At 45.6% G+C, this 1,015-nt stretch overlaps 1 protein-coding gene across 1 annotated transcript in view; it reads right to left on the bottom strand.

Moving 5' to 3' along the window:
* The window catches only part of CACNG2 (calcium voltage-gated channel auxiliary subunit gamma 2), a gene marked incomplete at its 3' end in the record, with an annotated part of 53,089 nt that extends 52,080 nt beyond the window's left edge, over positions 1-1,009 (bottom strand). The window contains exon 1 of the mRNA XM_008636596.2: positions 30-1,009. Within this exon, the coding sequence (XP_008634818.1) occupies positions 30-240 (211 nt within the window). The remainder of the gene's footprint in view (positions 1-29) is intronic.
* Positions 1,010-1,015: the final 6 nt, after the last annotated feature.

Here is a 1,015-nt window from a genome sequence, read left to right on the forward strand (position 1 = left end):
GGGGGGTGTGGAGGTCCAGAATCAAATACCTTCCAGGCAGCAGGTTCTCCATAATCCAGAATGGGTCATGACTTCCTCGTTCTTTTTGCTGGTTTCGTTCTCACTGACAGTTTTAGTCTTGCAAACCCCTCTGGAGTAAAGCCAGTAGTCGGTCCCCACAGCTATGGTCATCAGGCTGAAGGCAGCGAAAGCACCAACGGTGGTTAAAAGCATCTGAACACCTCTGTCAAAGAGCCCCATAATTCTTCATTATACAAATACCCAACCGCCTTCTGATTCTTGGGGTGTGTGTGTTTAATAAAATAAAAGAATAATAATTCCGACTAATAATATAATGGGTATAGAGAGAGAGATAGATATCAAAAAAGGGAGGTAAGAAAGCCCACGGAAAAGAGTGTAAATTAGAAAGACCACACGGGAAGAGGCTTGCCTTTTAAATTGGAAACGTTCTGGTTGAAATATAAAAAAAGGAAAAAGGAAAAAGAAAAAAAAAAGAGAGAAAAGAACCAAGAAAAACCAAACAAATAAAGAGAGAACCCCCCCCAAAATGAGACGCCTTAATCCCTTTTTCTAAAATTCTGGTCTCCAGTTTCCATATGTAATGGCTAATTTGGAGATGGCTTCCACAGTGAACAGGGGAGCAGCAGCAGCATCCTCAACACAATCTCTCATTATCTGGACCTAGACAGTTAGAGACTGTAAGAGCAGAGATGCAACCTTCAGTCTTCTTGCTTAGCTCTGCAGCCTGCGCCATGAAAATCCTTTTCCTTCCCAGTTATCTTCCTTGGGTTTTTATTTTTTTTTTTCCCGGCAGCGGCAGTCGCTCCAATCCTCTCTCACTTTTTCTTGCTCGCTTCTCCTTCCTTTTGCTCGCTCCTACCACCAAGCCAGAGTGCCCAGTATACTGTAAGCCCTTGATTTCAGCTGAACAGGTGCCGAGGTCTTGCCTCCCATGGCTTTTCCGCACAGCCGCGGCGCTCGCTCCCGGCGGAGGTGGGCGAGGAGAGAGGGGGGC

The sequence above is a fragment of the Corvus brachyrhynchos genome, unplaced genomic scaffold, assembly GCF_000691975.1.
Source record: "Corvus brachyrhynchos isolate BGI_N302 unplaced genomic scaffold, ASM69197v1 scaffold56, whole genome shotgun sequence".
Classification (NCBI taxonomy): Eukaryota; Metazoa; Chordata; class Aves; order Passeriformes; family Corvidae; genus Corvus; species Corvus brachyrhynchos.